The 18,310-nt window shown below is 43.4% G+C and overlaps 1 protein-coding gene across 6 annotated transcripts in view; it reads left to right on the forward strand.

Annotated features, from left to right (window-relative positions):
• The window catches only part of POMGNT2 (protein O-linked mannose N-acetylglucosaminyltransferase 2 (beta 1,4-)), a 39,785-nt gene extending 21,805 nt beyond the window's left edge, over positions 1-17,980 (forward strand). For all 6 annotated transcript variants that reach the window (XM_036996297.2, XM_036996298.2, XM_017639974.3 and 3 more), the window contains one exon: positions 15,677-17,980. In XM_036996297.2, coding sequence (XP_036852192.1) covers positions 15,782-17,524 — 1,743 coding nt within the window. In that variant the 5' untranslated portion in view covers positions 15,677-15,781 and the 3' untranslated portion in view covers positions 17,525-17,980. The remainder of the gene's footprint in view (positions 1-15,676) is intronic.
• The last annotated feature ends 330 nt before the right edge of the window (positions 17,981-18,310 follow it).

Genomic DNA, 18,310 nt, shown 5'->3' on the forward strand with positions numbered 1-18,310 from the left:
CCCTCTCCTCTAGGCCCTGATTCTAACTCCTAGGCTCTCCTTTTCCATACTGAGTGGGAAGACATTGAGGCTGGGAACTTGTCCTGGGATTTTCTACCTCTGCCCTTCCCACATCTCCAGGCTACGCTGTTCAGAGATCTCAGTAGCACCCCTTCAGTTATCTATAGAATAGAGTTCAAATTCCTTGACCTAGTACCTAGGCTATTGACACTCTGGCCTTAGCTGATTTTACTAGTAGACCATCTACTCTAACCAGACTGGACTTGGTGGTCTCCTTGGATCACTCTGCTGGACAGCCCCTGACTCCCTTCTTTTTTACCCTCAAGATGACATTTCTGTTCCTTCTGAAAGCTCCAAGAAATGGCCAATCTAGGACTTGTTTCTTCCTCAAAAGAAGCCTGGCCCTTCCATGACTGCAGGGCTCCCTGGAGCCCCACCTGCTGCCTGTGCTGTGACATTCAAGTTACCTTAGTACATGTGCCCCACCAGCAGACAGAACCTGTGTGGAAAATTATTGTAGCTACACTTTGACCTACAGTAAATATGTTAGATTTGCTTTCATTTCTCATACTAGGATTTCTTAGAGGGAGAGCTTTATTTACCCAACTTAGAAGGATCATGGGGAAACGGATACCAAAAAGCCCCTGTGGGTTAGAGCACAGAACTCAGAAACGGGTGCAGGCAGACCCCCATGTATTTGCTTCAGACACAACACTTTGCAAAGAGATTCTCCCTCTGTGCCCATTAAATTGCACTTGACTATGAGAAACCAAAACCATAATCCAAGCCAGCTTCAGTAATAAGGAAAGTTACCATCTCCCTAGCAGTATGTGGGGGGCATGGCTCAGGGATGTCGCAAGGGTCCTTTGTCCTTTGGATCGCTCCTCCATCATGCCATCCTTGACATTCTGGCTTTGTTCTTAAGCTGCTTTCCTCATGGTCAGAAGGCAGGCAATAGCCACGGGACATTTTTTTCTGTCCAGCGTCTGGGACTGTGGAACGGGATTCCTTTCCTTTGGTTAGCTTGGTCTGACTCAGGTAGTGTGCTGTGCTGGGCCAGTAACTGGCCCTGGAAGCATGCTCTCTGCTAATTAGCCCCTTGGAGGTACAGGGTGGATCTTGGCTTCCTCTTTGCCTTGTGGGTACCAGGGATAGAGGGTGCCTATCTGGACAGACCCAGGGTTTTGTTAGAAAGAGGAAAGGGGCATGGATGCAACATGAAAACAGTGAAGCTCTGTCATTTATCAATGCACTTGACCTTGAGGCCAAGGTCTCAAAGTAACAATATTCACTGTCTGGTCTCAGTCTCTATCTTTGGGAGGAATCTTCTGCTTGTATTTAAAATCCTTTGTTTCAAATGACCTTGATGAAAAGTGACAGTTCTTGCTTCAGCACTGATCAGCTTTGCTTTGAGTCAGATGAAGGCAGCCGAGTGTGCGTCCAAATGTTTTAAAATACCCGATTTCATTGTGCATCCCTGTAGCCCTATATTAACCATCTGGTGCCTCAAAATATTTTCTTTTCCTCTCTACTAGACATTTATTAGGTTGAACCTAATTGCATGAAATTGCTGGTTTCGTACAACAGAAGCAGTCAGATATCAGCATTCATGAGATTTAACTACATTATTTCTGACCATATCCATGTCCTAAGACGTGGGTGCTGCGCTTTCATTTTAGCTGATTGAGAGCCTGAGTTCAAAAAGGCACACCCTAAGTTGTAGAGCTGGGGTTGGAACCCAAGTCTGTCTGGCTTTTTGTGGGATTAATGGGATTAATACATAAATCAAGTGATATAGAAATCAAATGTACAAATACATATGACTTGATTATTTTTCCTACAACTCTTGATGTGTGATCAAAAACAGAAGGATTAGAGCCAGCAGTTCCTACAGCTCATGACCCCCCACGTGGTGTCGGTGTCCTTGAGGAGAGTCAGGCCCTAGGGCTAGACTCAGGGTCAGATAATGACTGTGTTTTGGACATGTGTTGAACCCCTTACCCAGATTTCTTTAGATGTTTAAATTCATTTGCTCAGTAAATATGGGGAGTGCCTTTTCGGTGTTACTCTTGTGCTGCAGCGCCTCGAGTCCCCTGGTGGCCTTTCAGGTCTTCAGTGTTGTGTCGCAGGCACTCCAGATCTGCGGGTCAGAGCTGGGAGAGCCGACAGCTTTTTTTCTTTTTTTCTTTTATTTTGGTATCATTAATATACAATTACATGAGCAACATTGTGGTTACTAGATTCCCCCCATTATCAAGTCCCTACCAGATACCCCGTTACAGTCACTGTCCATCAGCATAGTAAGATACTATAGAGTCACTACTTGTCTTCTCTGTGCTGTACTACCTTCCCCGTGCCCCTCCCCACATTATGTGTTCTAATCATAATGCACCTTATTCCCCTTCTCCCTCCTTTCCCACACACCCTCTCCAGTCCCTTTCTTTGGTAACTGTTAGTCCATTCCTGGGTTCTGTAAGTCTGTTGCTGTTTTGTTTCTTCAATTTTTGCTTTGTTCTTATGCACCACAGATGAGTGAAATCATTTGTTACTTGTTTTTCTCTGCCTGGCTTATTTCACTGAGCATAATACCCTCTAGCTCCATCCATGTTGTTGCAAATGGTGGGATTTGTTTTCTTCTTATGGCTGAATAATACTCCATTGTGTATATGTACCACATCTTCTTTATCCATTCATCTACTGATAGACACTTAGTTTGCCTTCATTTCTTGGCTATTGTAAGTAGTGTTGTGATAAACATAGGGGTGCGTATGTCTGTTTGAAACTGGGCTCCTGCATTCTTAGGGTAGATTCCTAGGAGTGGAATTCCCGGGTCAAATGGTATTTCTATTTTGAGTTTTTTGAGGAACCTGCTTTCCACAATGGTTGAACTACTTTACATTCCCACCAGCAGTTCCACCCTTTCTCCACATCCTTGCCAGCATTTTTTGTTCCTAGTATTTTCAATTTTGTCCATCCTAACTGGTGTGAGGTGATATCTCATTGTGGTTTTAATTTGCGTTTCCTGATAATTACCAATGTGGAGCATCTTTTCATGTGCCTGTTGGCCATCTGCTTTGGAGAAGTGTTCATATCATCCTCCCATTTTTTAATAGGGTTATTTACTTATTCAGTGTTGAGGCATCTGAGTTCTTTATATATTTTGGATCTTAACCCCTTGTCAAATATGTCGTTTACAAATATATTCTCCCACACTGTAGGATGCCTTTTTGTTCTGCTGATGGTGTCCCATTGCTGTACAGAAGCTTTTTAGCATGATGTAGTCCCATTTGTTCATTTTTTATTTTGTTTCCCATGCCCAAGAAGATGTGTTTAGGAAAAAGTTGCTCATGTATATTTAAGAGATTTTTGCCTATGTTTTCTTCTAAGAGTTTTATGGTTTCATGACTTACGTTTGGATCTTTGGTCCATTTTGAGTTTACTTTTGTTTATGGGGTTAGACAATAATCCAGTTTCATTCTCTTGCAGTTTTGCCAACACCAGTTGTTGAAAAGGCTGTCATTTCCCCATTGTATATCCATGGTGCCTTTATTGTATATTAACTGACCATGTATGCTTGGGTTTATATCTGGGCTCTCTAGGCTCTTCCATTGGTGTATGGGTCTGTACTTCTACCACTGCCAAATTGTTTTGATTACTGTGGCTTTGTAGTAGAGCTTGAAGTCGGGGAGCGCACTCCCCCCTCCCCCACTTTATTCTTTGTTCTCAGGAAGAACTGCTTTGGCTATTTGAGGTCTTCTGTGGTTCCATATGAATTTTAGAACTATTTGCTTTAGTTCATTGAAGAATGCTGTTGGTATTTTGATAGGAATTGCATTGAATCTATATATTGCTTTAGGCAGGATGGTGATTTTGACAATATTAATTCTTCCTATCCATGAGCGCGGGATATGTTTCCATTTATTGGTATCTTCTTTAATTTGTCTCATGAGTGTCTTGTAGTTTTCAGAGTATAGGCCTTTCACTTCCTTGGTTAAGTTTATTCCTAGGTATTTATTCTTTTTGATGCATTTGTAAATGGAATTGTCTTCCGGCTTAGTGTATAGGAATGCAACAGCTTTCTGTGTATTAATTTTGTATCCTGCAACTTTGCTGAATTCAGATACTAATATCTAGTAGTTTCAGAGTGTACTCTTTTTTTTGTTTTTTTATTTTGCTATCATTAATATACAATTACCTGAGCAACATTATGGTTACTAGACTCTTCCCATTATCAAGTCCCCACCACATACCCCATTTCAGTCACTGTCCATCAGCGTAGTAAGATGCTATAGAATCACTACTTCCCTTCTCTGTGTTATATGCCTTCCCTGTACCCCTCACCCCTACACTATGTGTGCTAATCATAATGCCCCTTTTCCCATTTATCCCTCCCTTCCCTCCCATCCTCCCCAGTCCCTTTCCCTTTGGTAACTGTTAGTCCATTCTTGGGTTCTGTGAGTCTGCTCCTGTTTTGTTCCTTCAGTTCTTTCTTTGTTCTTATACTCCACACATGAGTGAAATCATTTGATACTTGTCTTTCTCTGCCTGGCTTATTTCACTGAGCATAATACCCTCTAGCTCCATCCATGTTGTTGCCAATGGTAGCATTTGTTTTCTTCTTATGACTGAATCCCTTGTGTATATGTACCACATCTTCTTTATCCATTCATCTACTGATGGGCACTTAGGTTGCTTCCATTTCTTGGCTATTGTAAATAGGGCTGTGATAAACATAGGGGTGCATATGTCTCTTTGAAACTGGGCTCCTGCTTTCTTAGCATAAATTCCTAGGAGTGGAATTCCAGGGTCAAATGGTATTTCTATTTTTAGTTTTTTGAGGAACCTCCATACTGCTTTCCACAATGGTTAAACTAATTTACATTTCCACCAGCAGTGTAGGAGGGTTCCCCTTTCTCCACATCCTCGCCAACATTTGTTGTTTCTTGTCTGTTGGATCTTGGCCATCGTAACTGGTGTGGGGTGATATCTCATTGTGGTTTTGATTTGCATTTCTCTGATGATTAGCAATGTGGAGCATCTTTTCATGTGTCTGTTGACCATCTGAATTTATTCTTTGGAGAAGTGTCTATTCAGATCCTCTGCCCATTTTTTAATTGGATTATTTGCTTTTTTATTGTTGATGTGTGTGAGCTCTATATTTTGGATGTCAACCCTTACCAGATATGTCATTTATGAATATATTCTCCCATACTGTAGGATGCCTTTTTGTTCTACTGATGGTGTCCTTTGCTGTACAGAAGCTTTTTAGTTTGATATAGTCCCACTTGTTCATTTTTGCTTTTGTTTACTTTGCCTGGGAATATATGTTCATGAAGAAGTTGCTCATGTTTATGTCCAAGAGAGTTTTGTCTATGTTTTCTTCTAAGAGTTTTATGGTTTCATGACTTCCATTCAGGTCTTTGATCTACTTCATGTTTACTTTTGTATATGGAGTTAGGCAGTAATCCAGTTTCATTCTCTTACATGTAGCTGTCCAGTTTTGCCAACGCCAGTTGTTGAAAAGGCTGTCATTTCCCCCATTATATATCCATGGCTCCTTTATCATATATTAATTGACCATATATGATTGGGTTAATGTCTGGACTCTCTATTCTATTCTGCTGGTCTGTGTGTCTGTTTTGTGCCAATACCAAATTGTCTTGATTACTGTGGCTTTTTACTAGACTTGAAGCTGGGAAGTGAGATACCCCCTGCTTTATTCTTCGTTCTCTGGATTGCTTTGGCTATCCAGGGTCTTTTGTGGTTCCATGTGAATTTTAGAACTATTTGTTCTAGTTCATTGACGAATGCTGTTGGTATTTTGATTGCATTGAATCTGTAGATTGCTTTAGGCAGGATGGCCATTTTGACAATATTAATTCTTCCTACCCAAAAGCATGTGATGAATTTCCATTTATTAGTGTCCTCTTTAATTTGTCTTAAGGGTGTCCTGTAGTTTTCATGGTATAGGTCTTTCACTTCCTCAGTTAGGTTTATTCCTAGGTATTTTTTTCCTTTTGATGCAATTGTGAATGGAATTATTTTTCTGATTTCTGTTTTGCTAGTTCATTGTTAGTGTATAGGAAAGCCACAGATTTCTCTGTGTTAATTTGTATCCTGCAACTTTGCTGAATTCAGATGTTAGTTCTAGTAGTTTTGGAGTGGAGTCTTTAGGGTTTTTTTATGTGCAATATCATGTCATCTGCAAATAGTGACAATTTGAGTTTTTCCTTACCAATCTGGATTCCTTGTATTTGTTTTGTCTGATTGCTGTGGCTAGGACCTCTAGTACTATGTTGAATAACTGTGGGGAGAGTGGGCATCCCTGTCTGGTTCCTGATCTTAGAGGAAAAGCTTTCAGCTTCTCACTGTTAAGTATGATGTTGGCTGTGGATTTGTCATTTATGGCCTTTATTATGTTGATGTACTTACCCTCTATGCCCATTTTGTTGAGAGTTTTTGTCATGAATCGATTATGAATTTTGTCGAATGCTTTTTCAGCATCTATGGAGATCATCATGTGGTTTTTGTCCTTTTTGTTGATGTGGTGGATGATGTTGATGGATTTTCAAATGTACCATCCTTGCATCCCTGGGATGAATCCCACTTGGTCATGGTGGGTGATCCTTTGATGTATTTTTGAATTCACTGTGCTAATATTTTGTTGCGTATTTTTGCATCTATGTTCATCAGGGATATTGGTCTGTAATTTTCTTTTTTTGTGGTGTCTTTGCCTGGTTTTGGTATTAGAGTGATGCTGGCTTCACAGAATGAGTTTGGAAGTATTCCCTCCTCTTCTATTTTTTGGAAAACTTTAAGGAGATGGGTATTATGCCTTTTCTAAATGTCTGATAAAATTCAGTGTAGAATCCATCTGGCCAGGGGGTTTTGTTCTTGGGTAGTCTTTTGATTCCCCATTCAATTTCGTTGCTGGTAATTGGTCTGTTTAGATTTTGTGTTTCTTCCTTGGTCAGTCTTGGAAGGTTGTATTTTTGTAGGAAGTTGTCCATTTCTTCTAGGTTTTCCAGCTTGTTAGAATATAGATTCTCATAGTATTCTCTAATGATGCTTTGTATTTCTGTGGGGTCTGTCATAATTTTTCCTTTCTTGTTTCTGATTCTGTTGATGTGTGTAGTTTCTCTTTTTCTCTTAATAAGTCTGGTTATGGGTTTATCTATTTTGTTTATTTTCTCAAAGAACCAGCTCTTGGTTTCATTGATTTTATTCTATTGTTTTATTCTTCTCAATTTTATTTATTTCTTCTCTGATCTTTATTATGTCCCTCCTTCTGCTGATTTTGGGCCTCATTTGTTCTTCTTTTTCCAGTTTCAATAATTGTGACTTTATTCATGTGGGATTGTTCTTCCTTCTTTAAATAGACCTGGATTGCTATATACATTCCTCTTAGAACTGCTTTCACTGGGTCCCACAGAAGTTGGGGCTTTGTACTGTTGTTGTCATTTGTCTCCATGTATTGCTTGGTCTCTATTTTGATTTGGTCATTGATCCATTCATTATTTAGGAGCATGTTGTTAAACCTCCATGTGTTTGTGAGCCTTTTTGCTTTCTTTGTACAATTTATTTCTATTTTTATACCTTTGTGGTCTGAGAAGTTGGTTGGTAGAATTTCAATCTTTTGGAATTTACTGAGGCTCTTTTTGTGGCCAAGTATGTGGTCTATTCTGGAAAATGTTCCATGTGCACTTGAGAAGAATGTGTATCCTGTTGCTTTTGGGTGTAGAGTTCTGTAGATGTCCATTAGGTACGTCTGTTCTAATATGTTGTTCAGTGCCTCTGTGTCCTCACTTATATTCTGTCCGGTTGATCTGTCCTTTGGAGTGAGTAGAGTGTTGAAGTCTCCTAGAATGAAAGCATTTCATTCTATTTCCCATTTAATTGTCTTACACTATTTTTTTCATATATGTAGGTGCTCTTGTTTTACGTGCATAGATATTAATAATGGTTATATCCTCTTGTTGCACTGACCCCTTTATCAATATGTAGTGCCCTTCTTTGTCTCTTGTTTTTTTCTTTGTTTTGAAATCTGTTTTCTAGATAGAAGTACTGCAGTTCCTGCTTTTTTCTCCTTATTAGTTACATGAAATATCTTTTTCCACCCCTTTACTTTCAGTCTGTGTATGTCTTTGTGTTTGAAGTGAGTCATGTGTAGGCAGCATATAGATGCGTCCTGTATTTTTTTTATCCATTCTGTAACTCTGTCTTTTGATTGGTTCATTCAGACCATTTACATTTAGGGTGATTAACGATAGGTATGTACTTACTGCCATTGAAGACTTTAGATTCGTGATTACCAAAGGTTCAAGGGTAATTCCCTTATATCTAACAGTCTATTTTAACTTTCTTTGTATGCTATTACCAACACAACCTAAGGGTTCTTTTTTTTCCCCTCCTTTTTCTTCCTCCTCCATTCTTTATATATTAGGTATCATATTCTGTACAGTTTGTCTATCCCTTAATTGACTTTGGGGATAGTTGATTTTATTTTGCATCTGCTTAGTAATTAATTGTTCTACTTTATTTGCTCTGCTTTTATTTTCCTTGGTGACAGCTATTTAGCCTTAGGAATACTTCCATCTTTAGCAGTCCCTCCAAAATGCACTCTAGAGGTTGTTTGTGGGAGGTAAATTCTCTCAGCTTTTGCTTGTCTGGAAATGTTTAATCTCCCCTTCAAATTTAAATGATTATCTTGCCAGGAAGAATATTATTGGTTTGAGGCCCTTCTGTTTCATTGCATTAAATATATCATGCCACTCCCTTCTGGTCTGTAAGGTTTCCGTTGAGAAGTCTAATGATAGCCTGATGGGTTTTCCTTTGTGTGTGTTTTTTTCTCTCTATAGCTGTTCTTAAAAGTCTGTCCTTATCCTTGATCTTTGTCATTTTAATTATTATATGTCTTGTTTTTATCTTCCTTGGGTTCCTTGTGTTGGGAGGTCTGTGCACCTCCATGTCCTGAGAGACTGTCTCCTTCCCCGGATTGGGTAAATTTTCAGCTATTACCACCTCAAAGACACTTTCTATCCCTTTTTCTCTCTCTTCTTCTTCTTGTACCCCCATAATACAAATATTGTTCCGTTTGGATTGGTCACACAGTTCTCTCAATATTCTTTCATTCTTAGAGATCCTTTTTTCTCTCTGTGCCTTAGCTTCTTTGTATTCCTCTTCTCTAATTTCTATTCCATTTAACATCTCTTCTACTACATCTAATCTGCTTTTAAATCTCTCCATTGTATGTTTCATTTCAGATATGGAATTTCTTAATGATTGAATCTCCGTCCTAACTTCGTCGCTGAGTTTTTTGAATATTTTTGTATACCTCCACGATCATGTTTATGGTTTTTATTTTGAACTGTCTTTCAGGAAGATCAGTGAGTTTCATTTCATTTGGTCCTTTTTCTGGTGTTTGTGAGATTTTGATTTGAACCAGGTTCCTTTGACGTTTCATATTTGTATGTGGTGCCCTCTAGTGCCCAGGAGCTCTAGTCTCTGGAGCTCCTCAACCCCTGGAGTGATGTTGGGGTTGCAGGGGAGCAAGGTTGGTGCCTGGGGGGTGGAAAGAGCTGTTTCCTGCTTTCCGGCTACAGCGCTTGTCTCCTCTGTCAGAATCAGTGTGCCAACCACACATGTGTAAGCCTCTGTGTTTTGCGTCTGTAGCTGCCATAGGCCTGGCTGGCCTGACGCCAGGCCTGCCAATTTGCTAGCCAGTACTGGCAGGCCAGGAGGAAGGCATAGCAGGCTGTGTATCACAGTGCGGGTCACGGAACTGAGTAACCATCCAGGGAGATGGAGCATCTGAAGCTTCTGAAAGTTCCCAACCTCCTGGGCAGAGCACTCTCAGACACCCTTGTCCACTATCCCTTCTCTGGCACAGCAATCTCTGTGCAAACCCCGCCCCTTCAGCAGCCCTCTCGCTTCTAGGAAGCCTCTTAGACCACCTGCTTTTCCTTTATCCCATAGCAGCCAAAAGTGGATCCCTGTCCTCCACAAATGGCTGGAATCTCAATCTCTCCAAGTATTTCACCTGTCTTACTTTCCAACCCCACTAATCTCCAGAACACTATGCAATGTATGTTTGTGCTCCCAGAGCAGATCTCCAGGGCTGGGTCTTCAGCAGTTCTAGGCTTCCACCCACTCCCTGTTCCATTTCTCTTCCTCCTGTTGGTGAGCTGGGGTGGGGGAAGGTCTTGTGTCCTGCCAGATCAAGGCTTTGGTACATTACCCTGTTTCATAAGGTCTGTTCTGTTCTCCAGGTGTATGCAGTCTGGTGCAGTCTTCTTTCCTGTTGTTCTTTTAGATTTAGTTGTATTAGCTATATTTCATATTATATTTGATTTTGAGAGGCGTTCTCTGTCTTACCTCTCATGCCGCCATCTTGAATCCTCTCTGGCTTTTTATCTTCAAACTTTCCAAGACAGCACACATTCTCCTCAGCAAGCTACCTACCACCAGTGATGCAGCAGGAACTCAGAGCCACACAGGTTTAGGATGGATGCGAAAGCTACTGATTGATTAATGATACCATTGAAGATGTCTCCAAAAGAGCAAGCCAATCAGCCAAACTAACTGGTGGAGCTGGGGCCCTGAGATGGAAGTATTGCAATCCCCTGTCCCTCCCAGGGGAAGGTTAGCGGAGGGTGTGGTGGTGTCAGCGAGGGGGTACTCCAGAGGACTTCCCTCATGCAAAGGAAGCTGCAGAGGATGAACTGGGTGTGCTCTCCCCAGAAGAGCTGTGCTGAAGAGGCACATCTACATCAGACCTGCCCCGGCCCTGGAGCAAGGTTGTTTGATGGGGAAATGGGGCAGGCTGCGCTGTGCGCCCTGAACTTAGAAGGTGCCTTCCCCAGCCTTTGGGAGGCAACAGTGCACCAGAAGTTTAGGGCACTTCCATTTTTCATCCTGGCTGTGCCACAGACTTACTGTGTGATTTAGAACAAACTGCTGCTCCTCTATGAAATGAGGAAGACTTGCTTAGTCGTTGTTAACCTTTGTTGCAGTGTAAGTCCTTCTTGAGAGCAAATGAATTTTTATGATACCTAAGGCTGCTGTGATAAATTACCACTAACTTCATGGCTTAAAGTGACAGAAATGTGTTCTCTCACAGTTCTGGAGATTGGAAATCTAAAATCAAGGTGTTGGCAAGGCCACACTCCTTCTGAAATCTCTTGAGGAAAATCGTCCCTTGCCTTTTTTTAGCTTCTAGTGTGTCCTGGTAATCCTGGGTGGTCTTTGATTTATAGCTGCATTATTCCAGTCTCTATCTCTGTCTTTGTTTTCATATGGCCACCTTCTGTTTCTGTGTGTATTCTTTGCTGTCTCTTACAAGTGTACCCTCATTGGATTTGGGGTCCACCCTAATCCAGTGTGATCTTACATCAAGATCCTTAACTAATTACATGTGTAAAGACCCTATTTCCAAATAAGGTCAAATTTTGAGGTTATGGATAGACATGAATTTTGGATGAACACCATTCAACCCACTCCAGTACCCCTAAATATCAAAAAAAATTTAAAGGGGCTTGGTTCTGTTTGGAGCTGTATGAAGGTTCAGAACCCTGGCATCATGTCCTCATTGCCTGCCACAACCGTCATTAGCCCATAAGGATCAGGGTCTGCAAACCACTGGATACCCAAGGTTCCAGGCAGCCCTACCTGACTGTGTTCCCTGGTGATGAGACTTTGGACTTAAAATTTTGAGTTGCTGGAATGAGTTGAGACTTTTGGAGCTATTGGAATTCATAGCCTGGTTCTTTCGTTCAGAGCCACTTGGTTTTTCTTAAATCTGTCCATACCCCAGAATCATCTGGGAGCTTGGTAAAAAAAAGGAGATACCAGTGAGACTTTAGGGTCTTGTCAAAATGGAGTAGACACATTTATTCCTATCCCTCCTGAGCTAAAAACACAGGATATTATATATAAAACATCAGAGGCTTAAAGGTGGAGAGAAGAATGTAGCGCAGCTAGGGACCCTGGAACATGGAACAACAGTGATGAGTTCCCTGGGTTTTCTTTTCATCTCCTTTATATCCCAGCTGGATATAGAAAAGCCCACAACCCAGATATTCCAACAGGCATAGACCAAACAAAAAAAACAAAAAAAAAAACCACCAAGGAAAGCTTGCTCTCTGCTGTCAAAGGACTAGAAAAGGAGCCATCTACCAAGACAGAAACCTTTTTGACAGTAACATCTTATTCCTTCAAAACACCAGCAAAAATTGTTCCCCCCATCCCCAGGTTTACTAAAGTCTGAATGGATAACCTATTTCCATACTTGCCTGTGGTAACCAGGTGCTTCCCATGTTCAGCACCCCACTCCACCCCCGACCCCATGGGGCTGGATGGGAAGCCTGGACCTTCACCACTGCCTAGTGGTAGCAAGATATCCCTCTCTACCACAATCCTCTTGAGGTGTCACTGGAAACTTCCATCCTGCCTGGTGGAGTTGAGGCACCCCAAATGTCAGTAGAGGCCAGCTGAGGAGGCTAGGTTTACACCCCTACCCATCTCTCACCCTCCCTGTCAGGGTAGTGTTGGTAGAAACTGAGTAGGGATCATGGATTTCCACTTCACCCAGTGGTAGAGTCACTGCTCTCCCTTCTCCCATCAGCATGGTTTTCATAAAAACTGCTGAAATGGACTTATAAGCTGCATAGTATCATGATACCCTAAATGCCCAGGATAACTCTCAGCAGAGAGAAAACATACAAAGAAGAACTAAATGGAAATTTTAGAACTGAAGAATGTAGTAACCAAAATGTAAAAATCACTGGATGGGCTCAATAAAAGAAAGATGACAGAAAAATCAGTGAACATGAAAACAGAACAATAGAAATTATCCAATCTGAACAGCAGAGAAAATAGACTGGAAAAAAAACTAGACAGAGTCTCAGAGAACTAGGACAATAAGTTTTTGAAAAATATATAGCATTAGTGTGCTTGGAGGCCTAGGACAACAGCATGAGTCCAAAAAAGTATTTAAAGAAATAATGGCTGAAAATCTCCCAAATTTGGGGAAAGGCATAAACCTACAGATTCAAGACCAAATGAAACCCAAACAGGGTAAATCCAAAGAAATCCACACCAGGACACTTGATAATCAAACTTCTGAAAACTAAAGATAAGAGAGAACTCTTAAGAGCCACATCAGAAGAAAGATGTGTTACCTGCAGAGGAGCAGCAGTGCAGGTGCAGCAGATTGCTCACCAGAAGTCATGGAGGCCAGAAGGCAGTGGCACAGCCTGAGTCTTCATGTGCTGAAAGGAAAGGAGAATTTCCCAAAATTCTATACCCAGTGCAAATATCCTTTAGGAATGATGGTGCCAGTAAGAAATTTTCACATGAAAAAAAAAAACAAAAGAATTTCTTCCCAGCAGATCTTCTCTATAAGAATGACTAAAGGAAGTTCTTCAAAGAAAGAAAGTGATAACAAACAAAAATCTGGAACAGCAGGAATGAAGAAAGAATAGAGAAAGTAAAAATGTAGGCAAATATTAATAGACTTTCCTTTTCCTCTTGAGGATATTGCATTTGAAGTTAATGCAACTTCACTTTTCAGTTGAAGCAAAAATTATAACATTGTCTGATGTGGGTCTTCATGGAAACAGAGGAAATATTTATGATAATTATAAAGGATGGAGGATAAAGGAACCTAAACATGGTAAGGTCTCTGTACTTACTTGAAAGGTAAAATGTTGGTAACAATAGGCTGTGATAAGTTGCATGTGTATAGTATGAATGCCTAGGGCAACTACTAAAAAAATCTATTCCAAGAGATACACGCAGGAATACTATATGTAAATAAAAATGGAATTTGAAATAATCTGCAAAAAGACAGGAAAATGAAACAGGAATAAAAGAGGCAGCTGCCTGAGCTATACTCCAGACCTGCTGAATCAGATCTCTAGGATTAGTGCCCAGGAATATGTGTTTGTAGCAAGTGCCCCTGGGGATTCCAATAACCAGCCAGGGTTGAGAATCTCTGGTCTAGACCAATATTTTTTAAATAACAAATTGCCAACCCTATTAAGGTTGTAAAATCAATTAAGATGAGCATGACCCCTTCCCGTTTTAAATGAACTTAGAGGAGACAACACTGGAGTGCATTTTACACCTGGTCAGAGTAGTTCTTCCTGAAAAATTTTGGGTAATATGTGCATATGTGTATAGGTTGGAATAGGGTTAGGTTGGAAGGGTAGGTTGGAAGAGATGGTGTCCCCAGGAATGGCCTTCAATTAATGCTGAACAGGACTTGGTAGGCAAATAACCTAGCTTCCTCAAAGTGGTGACCTGCTCATTAGTGTCCCCTCTATTAGCTTCACCCTTTTTCTATCTTACCTCTTCATTCCTGGGAATGATGTTTCTTGGGATAATTTCTCAAATTATTTTGACTCAAACTCTTGTCTCTGCCTCTGCCTCTGAGGGAATCTAAGCCACTGGCTCTTTCTGGGCAAGATTATACTTTGATTCTTTTGATCTCAGAGATAGAAGTTGCAAGACACGAAGAGTCCAAAACTAGCCCCAAGAGCAGGAGCACATCAATCCCTCCCCAATGCAGTTGCCAAGGAGGCATCAGATATTACCCATGTGTCTTCTGTGAGGATGGAGGGTGAGATTCTTTAACTGTCTGAACAGTCAGCCTCAGAGCAGTTTTGATACCCTTCCTGGTAGTACAGGAAAATGGGAACAAATGCCGAAAGCCCAGGCACACCTCTCTGTAGGTGTGGGTATGTGGGGCAGGGAGTTTAATTAACCCTTTGAGATTTTGCCTCAATATACAAAACATTTGTCAGTGGTGACATTCAGACATAATTCTCTTACTGGATCACTGAGAGGACAAGTTTCTACCCAGCCTTTCATAGGCCTCTAAAAGCCAAAAGGCATGATTTCCAGACCAAAGCTTTAAGCAAAAGCAGGTGTTTTGCATATGTGCCCCATATCCTAACAAGGGGCGTACTGGTGTCCTGGTGTGTGGCCTGGGATCAGCACCAACAGGACTTCAGTCACATTTGTGCAGATGGCAAGGAAAAGTCTTTACCTTGCATAGCAGGAATGCCAGGCCTCTAAAGGAGAATTCTCCCTGTGGCCTCTTTCATCACAGATCTCTCTGTTGGTCAGCTTTCGAGGCAGCCATTCTTCCTAACAGCCACAGAATTTCAGGGATATACAACAGTAACATGTACTCATCTCAGATGTCTCTGTCTTGGCCGATCTTGGCTGTTCAGCTGGTGGTTCTGATGATCTTGGCTGCGCCCACCCACTTACAGGCCAGCTGAGCTAGACTGGGACCAGCAAGTGAGGCTGAACTATTCTTCTCATGGCAATGCCATAAGTATAAAGAGAAACAAGGCCAGCACACAAGCTTTTAAACCTCTGATTATGTTCTGCCTGCTAACATCTCATTGGCCAAAGCAAGTCATGTGGCAAAATCCAAAGTCAAGATACAGGGATATATACTCCCCTCATGGAAGTAGTGGGGGAGGGAGGGAGTGAATACTTTTGAACAGTGTGGTCTAATCTGTACCTACAAATGTGCGAAATGGTGCAAGGATCAGTGCTGCAGCACGTATACAAAGCCTAGCACCATGCCTGGCACATAGTGGGAGCTTGAGATGACTCCAGACTGACTGTGCCAACACCTTTCCCTTTTCCTTCTCTCCTGCAGGCTTTTGCCAGTGTGCAGGGTGCCCGCAGGGATGGGTAAAGCCCACCTGGCCTGTGGCACTTCCCAGGGGCCATCATCTCAGTAGGGCCACTTGGTGCCTTAAGGATGCACCTCTCAGCAGTGCTCAACGCCCTCCTGGTATCAGTGCTGGCAGCAGTCCTGTGGAAGCACGTGCGGCTGCGTGAGCATGTAGCCGCTCTGGAGGAAGAGCTGGCCCTCAGCCGAGAGGCCCCAGAGCCAGCCCCAGCACTGAGGATTGACTACGCAAAGGCCCTGCAGATCCTGATGGAGGGTGGCACACACATGGTGTGCACGGGCCGCACGCACACCGACCGCATATGCCACTTCAAGTGGCTCTGCTACTCCAACGAGGCCGAGGAATTCATCTTCTTCCACGGCAATACCTCTGTCATGCTGCCCAGTCTGGGCTCCCGACGCTTCCAGCCAGCCCTGCTCGACCTGTCCACTGTGGAGGACCATAACACCCAGTACTTCAACTTCATAGAGCTGCCGGCTGCTGCCCTGCGTTTCATGCCCAAGCCCGTGTTCGTGCCCGACGTGGCCCTCATCACCAACCGCTTCAACCCTGACAACCTTATGCATGTCTTCCACGATGACTTGCTGCCCCTCTTCTACACCCTGCAGCAGTTCCCTGGCCTGGCCCATGAGGCCCGGCTCTTCTTCATGGAGGGCTGGAGTGAGGGTGCACATTTTGACCTCTACAAGCTTCTCAGCCCTAAGCAGCCCCTCCTGAGGGCACAGCTAAAGACCCTGGGGCGGCTGCTGTGCTTCTCCCGTGCTTTTGTGGGCCTCTCCAAGACTACTACTTGGTACCAGTATGGCTTTGTGCAGCCCCAAGGCCCAAAGGCCAACATCCTCGTCTCAGGCAATGAGATCCGTCAGTTCTCACGGTTCATGAAGGAAAAGCTGAATGTGAGCTATGCAGGGGTCCCCCTGGGTGAAGAGTACATTCTGGTCTTCAGCCGCACTCAAAATAGACTCATCCTGAATGAGGCTGAGCTTCTTCTGGCGCTGGCTCAGGAGTTCCAGATGAGGACAGTGACAGTGTCCCTGGAGGACCATGCCTTTACAGATGTTGTACAACTGGTCAGCAATGCCTCCATGCTGGTCAGCATGCATGGGGCCCAGCTGGTCACAGCCCTCTTCCTACCCCGTGGGGCAACAGTGGTTGAGCTGTTCCCGTATGCCGTCAATCCTGACCACTACACCCCCTATAAGACACTGGCCACACTGCCTGGCATGGACCTCCAGTATGTAGCCTGGCGGAACATGATGCCAGAGAACACAGTCACATACCCTGAGCGGTCCTGGGATCAGGGGGGCATCACCCACCTCGACCGGGCTGAGCAGGCCCGTATCCTACAAAGCCATGAGGTCCCACGGCATCTCTGTTGCCGGAACCCAGAGTGGCTTTTCCGAATCTACCAGGACACCAAGGTGGACATCCCATCCCTCATGCAAACTATACGGCGTGTGGTGAAGGGTCGGCCTGGGCCACAGAAGCAGAAGTTGACAGTCAGCCTCTACCCAGGCAAGGTTCGGGAAGCAAGGTGCCAGGTGTCCGTGCAGGATGCCTCTGAGGCCCGCCTCTCGGTCTCCTGGAAGATCCCGTGGAACCTCAAGTACCTGAAGGTGAGGGAGGTGAAGTATGAGGTGTGGCTGCAGGAGCAGGGGGAGAACACCTACGTGCCTTACATCCTGGCCCTGCAGAACCACACCTTCACTGAGAACATCAAGCCCTTCACCACCTACCTGGTATGGGTCCGCTGCATCTTCAACAAGATCTTCCTGGGACCCTTTGCAGATGTGCTGGTGTGCAGCACGTAGCAAGTATACCGTGGTCAGGCCACAGGAGGGTGGCTCCTCCAGCTCAGTGTCCCTGGGCCTGCTGACCTCTGTGGTGGCTTCTGGAAATGATTTATGTATTTATTGAGCAGACCTGGGCCCCATGTCTTCTTACTGTGTTGGGGGTGTGGGGTTTGTGACACTACTCTTTGTCCCTCTGCCCCCTTCTCCTGTCCTGAGCATCCACACCCCTGGAGGAGGTCCTTAGGGGAGGAGGAACAAGGGAAGGAAATAGGAAAATAAGAATCCCAGGGACCAGCTGAGTGATCATGCTGGTCCTCACTGAGTCTGTCTGGCTGATATCTAGGTTTCTGGTAACTACGAGTAATCATGCCATTGATTAGGGGGGCGGTTTATCAGCTTCCACCATCGTGAAAGTCACCTGTAGCCCAATGAAGTTGTATTTGGAACATTCATTAAATGATGATAAAAACCTTGGTCAAGTGTTTTTATTGGCCAGTTGGAAGCGGGGCTGGTAGTCAGTACCCTTTAATTCTGGCTGTCAGTTGAAGAGATGTGGCAATGGTCAGCATCAAAGACTGTGAAGCAGGCTGGTTGGATTTCATCTCACCTGCTGAATGAGTAGACATTTACGTCTAAGTGGGATTAAGGCCTGGCAGTAGGTAGGTGAGGGCTGTGCTGCGGGAGAGCATGTCCACTGGGGGTGTTCTTAAACTCAGTTGGATGGTCAGACCATGATAGACCACACCTGGCTTGGCTTCCCTTGGAAGGACATGGGATAGTGAATTCAGCAGGGCAGTGCCAGAC

This window comes from Manis javanica, chromosome 3, assembly GCF_040802235.1.
Source record: "Manis javanica isolate MJ-LG chromosome 3, MJ_LKY, whole genome shotgun sequence".
NCBI classification, from domain to species: Eukaryota; Metazoa; Chordata; class Mammalia; order Pholidota; family Manidae; genus Manis; species Manis javanica.